The sequence below is a fragment of the Priapulus caudatus genome, unplaced genomic scaffold, assembly GCF_000485595.1.
Source record: "Priapulus caudatus unplaced genomic scaffold, Priapulus_caudatus-5.0.1 Scaffold3795, whole genome shotgun sequence".
In the NCBI taxonomy this organism is placed as follows: Eukaryota; Metazoa; Priapulida; class Priapulimorpha; order Priapulimorphida; family Priapulidae; genus Priapulus; species Priapulus caudatus.
In genome coordinates, this window is record NW_014580856.1 from 9,498 (window position 1) to 13,625 (window position 4,128).

A 4,128-nucleotide genomic window follows, 5' to 3' on the forward strand; every position below is an offset into this window, starting at 1 on the left:
ATTAAGCGCTTGTGTAAACTAAATGTCGGATATATTCTATTATATATATATATATATATATAGCTCTCCCCCACCCTATAGCTTACCCACACACAGTAGTCCGAGGCCCTGGCGCCTGTAGCCCTCCCCACACGGCTGCACACACTGGTAAGAACCGATGGTGTTTACACACTCCTCACCCTCAGCACACGTCATCATGCCCAGCTGGCATTCGTCCAAGTCTGCAAGGAAGAGAGAGTTAGATTCAACCTTGGCAACCAGGAAGAACGAGGTAGCTAGACTCGACTCCGTGCAGAAGTCTACTTCGCAACGCACGCACGCATGTACGCATGCACGCACGCACGCACACACGTAGACCCACGCACACACGTACGTACGTAAGCACGCATGTAGGCACACACACGCACTCACACGCACGCTCACGCGCACGCACGCTCCCAGGTACGTACGCGTACACGCACGCACGCACACACGCACACACGCACGCACGCACACACGCACGCACGCACACACGCAAGTACGTACGCACGCTCACACGCACGCACGCACAATCACGTATACCTACAGCTGCAGCTTGCTCCTGAATCATGGATCCGTAAATGCTGGTCCCGTCCTTGTAAGCATGAACAGTTAAACACACAACAACATGACGATTACACACCAAGACATGTTAGGCTAGTTATGTCATATATATATATATATATATGTATACATACACACGCACACACACACGCACACACGATGATAACAACAACAACAACAATAACAACAACAACAACAGCAGCAGCAAGCAGCAACAGCAATAACACCACCACCAACAACAACAACAACAAAAGTAGCAGCAACAGCAACAACAAAAACAACAACAACAACAACAACAACAACAATAGCAACAGCAGCAGCAGCAGCAATAACAACGACGACTATAATGATATAACAACGATAACAGCGACAACAACAGCAGCAGCAGCGACACAAACAGCATCAGCAACATTCATCAGTTCACCTAGAGCTGACTAAAACAACCGAATGCTCCGACAGATATAATACAAGTACACAGACAGACTAACTCTGCCTCACGGTTGATTAGAAATCAACCAAGTTATCTCTATTATGAACCAACCGAATGAACGTACCCAAATAACATGCTTACGTTGGGCCAACGTTGGCATTTGGTTGGCACGGTCACAGTTGGCAATATGACGTTGGCTGCCAACGTTGGGCCAACGTTGGCGCGCTGAGCAAAAATCCGTTGGGCCAATGTTGGCATGGGCTGAAGACAGCCGTCGGCCCCACGTTGGCCCAACGTCAGCATGTTATCTGCGTATTCAAGGAGATATAGTATACCCTGGCAAGATTTTCCGTCCGGTCCTAGCGTCATGCCATCCGGGCAGGAGCAGTAGTAGCTTCCAAGCACGTTGTTACAGACGTGTGCACACGGCTGCATGCGTACACACTCGTCATCGTCCAAACAGAAAGGTCCGCTCACGTCCAGTGTAAAGCCCTCTGGACATCTATTGCTGGGTTCTCCTGCAAGAAGTATATAACATGGATAGAAAGGCAGAATACGGATATAACAATCATATAAATTCTCCTCTTTCTCTACCTCTTTGTTGTCCTCCTTATTTCGTTTTGATCCCCTTCCTTACGTCTCAGCTCACTCTCGTATATTTCATTTTCCTCTTCCTCGCTCACTTTTCCTTTTTCTTCTACACTGCTTCTAGTCTTCCCCTCTTTGTTTTCCGTACCGTCTCCTTTCTCCTCTTCCTCCCCCTCCTCTTCCTCCATCTCCTCCTCATCCTCATAGGCATCCTTCCCCTCCTACTCCTTATCCTCTTCTTCTTACTCCTCATTGCCCATTTACACCTTCCTTATCTTGCCCCTCTTCCTTTTTCTCCGCCCTCCTCATTTCCATTTCCCTTGTCCTCTTCCTCTTCCTTCACTTACTCCTTATCGTCCTTCTATACCTCTTCCCTCTCCTTCACCTCCTCCTTCTTCTCCTCCTCCTCCACCTCATCCCCTCCTCCTCATCCCCCTCCTCCTCATCTTCACCCTCCTCCTCCTTCTTCTTCTTCTCCTTCTCCTCCTCATCCTCATCCTTCGCCTCCTCCTCATCCCCTCCTCCTCATCTTCATCCCCCCTCCTCCTCTTCCTCATCCTCATCCTTCCCCTCCCTCTCCCCCTCCCCGCACTTACCTTTCCTGATGGCTGCCGCTGCACGGATCTTTAGCTTGCGGTGGCCACGGCCGTAGTGCACGCGCAGGTTGGTCGTGAACAGACTCTGGACGAGGAAAGGCAGCCTACCAGCGTCCGCATCGTACGTTACCGTGTGGTTCCACGCGTACGGTAGCATGTAGCCGTTCACTTGGAAGCTCCGTGACGAATACCCGTATAGCGAGCCTAGTCACAATGAATGGTAATTATAGTAATGATGATGATGATGAATAATTATGGGGTGATTAAGAATGGTTTTTGATAATTAATAATTGTTATTATTATTGATAAAAATTAAGAATGATTCTTATTATTGACAACAATAATGATGATAATGATAATAATAATTATTATTATTATTATTATCATTATGATTATTACTACTACTACTACTGTTATGAATTGCTAGTTATTAATTATTTCTAATTAGTAATAATTCATAACTATAAATAAGAACTTTTAATAAGTAAAATTTTATAGGCTTCTCATAGACTATATAGTTTACTCTCGTTTCGACAACAGGTGTTGATATACAAGGTGCGATTAAAAGAACGACAAAAAAGAAAGAAAACAAATGTTCATTCTCTATAGTGTTGCTGGAACCTCCTTCGAACCCTTCTCTAATGTTTCCCGTATGGTGGCAGCCCTATCTTCTCTAGTCTTGCTGGAACCTCTCACACACACATTCTACATCATCGTGCAATATTTCCCCGCTGACAGGTCCCAATAACTTCTCCTCTCTGCATGTAGTCTGCCCCTACCTTCTCCTCTCTCTGTCTCTGCACGTAGTCTGTCCCTACCTTCTCCGCTCTGCACGTAGTCTGTCCCTACCTTCTCCACTCTGTACGTAGTCTAACCCTACCTTCTCCGCTCTGTACGTAGTCTGACCCTACCTTCTCCGCTCTGTACATAGTCTGTCCCTACCTTCTCCACTCTGCACATAGTCCTCTGTGAATGGCCGCAGCAGGACGACGCCGGTCGGTAGTGTTGGTACACGTCCGTCCACCTCTATGTCCACCTGTAGCTGACCGTCGTCGTTGATTCCCTGAGCTGTCGACGTGATGGTCAAGCGCTCTCCTGCGAACGCACACGGTAACAACACGGTGTAGCCGCCCTATACGACATAGTTAGTTAGTTTACTTAGAGTTCTACTTATATATAAATAAATAAATACAAATAAAATAAAATAATTGAATAAGATAAATAAATAAATAAATAAATAAAAATAAAATAAAATATTTGAATAAGATAAATAAATAAATAAATAAATAAGTAAATGAGTAAATGAATTAATATATATATGGTCAAGCGGTCTCCTGCGAACACACACGGTAACAACAGACGCGGTGTAGCAGCTACTAGCTCACTTATAGATAGATCAATAAATAAATAAACTAATACATAATTAAACAAATAAAAATAAAATAAAACAAACAAACAAATAAATGAATGAATGTGTGAATGTATGAATGTGATGAATGTAAATGAATGTATGAATGAATAAATAAATAAATAAATAAATAAAGATATAGATACATAGATAGATATAGATAGGTGAACAATAACGAAACTACATAAAATTCTAGATATAACTCGTGTAGTGAATGTAGGTTGTTGAGTGTGGTACAATAATGTCTATAGTGTCCTGATACTACCACTCAGTCCACCACACCGCCATCCAACAACTCATTTTACGTGAACCATAATCGTTGCAGCAATCGTGCATGCATTACCACCACCGACCACACGGCGGCGTGCTCACGCACTGACACGGTGGCGCGCTCACACACGCACCTGTTGCGTAGGTGACGTGCGACACCTTGCGGAAGACTCCGGCTGTGAGGCTGTGTCCGTTCACTGCCTGGTCCATCTCCAGCGCCGTGGTCCAGTACAGCGAGGAGATGAGAGATGGGA

At 44.9% G+C, this 4,128-nt stretch overlaps 1 protein-coding gene across 1 annotated transcript in view; it reads right to left on the minus strand.

Moving 5' to 3' along the window:
- Positions 1–4,122, minus strand: part of LOC106819599 (hemicentin-1-like) — a gene marked incomplete at its 3' end in the record, with an annotated part of 5,638 nt that extends 1,516 nt beyond the window's left edge. The window contains exons 1-4 of the mRNA XM_014824210.1: positions 4,009–4,122; positions 3,139–3,291; positions 2,197–2,400; positions 1,348–1,530 (exon numbers count right to left, since the gene is read on the minus strand). Coding sequence (XP_014679696.1) covers positions 1,348–1,530; positions 2,197–2,400; positions 3,139–3,291; positions 4,009–4,084 — 616 coding nt within the window. The remainder of the gene's footprint in view (positions 1–1,347; positions 1,531–2,196; positions 2,401–3,138; positions 3,292–4,008) is intronic.
- Between the last annotated feature and the right edge of the window lie 6 nt (positions 4,123–4,128).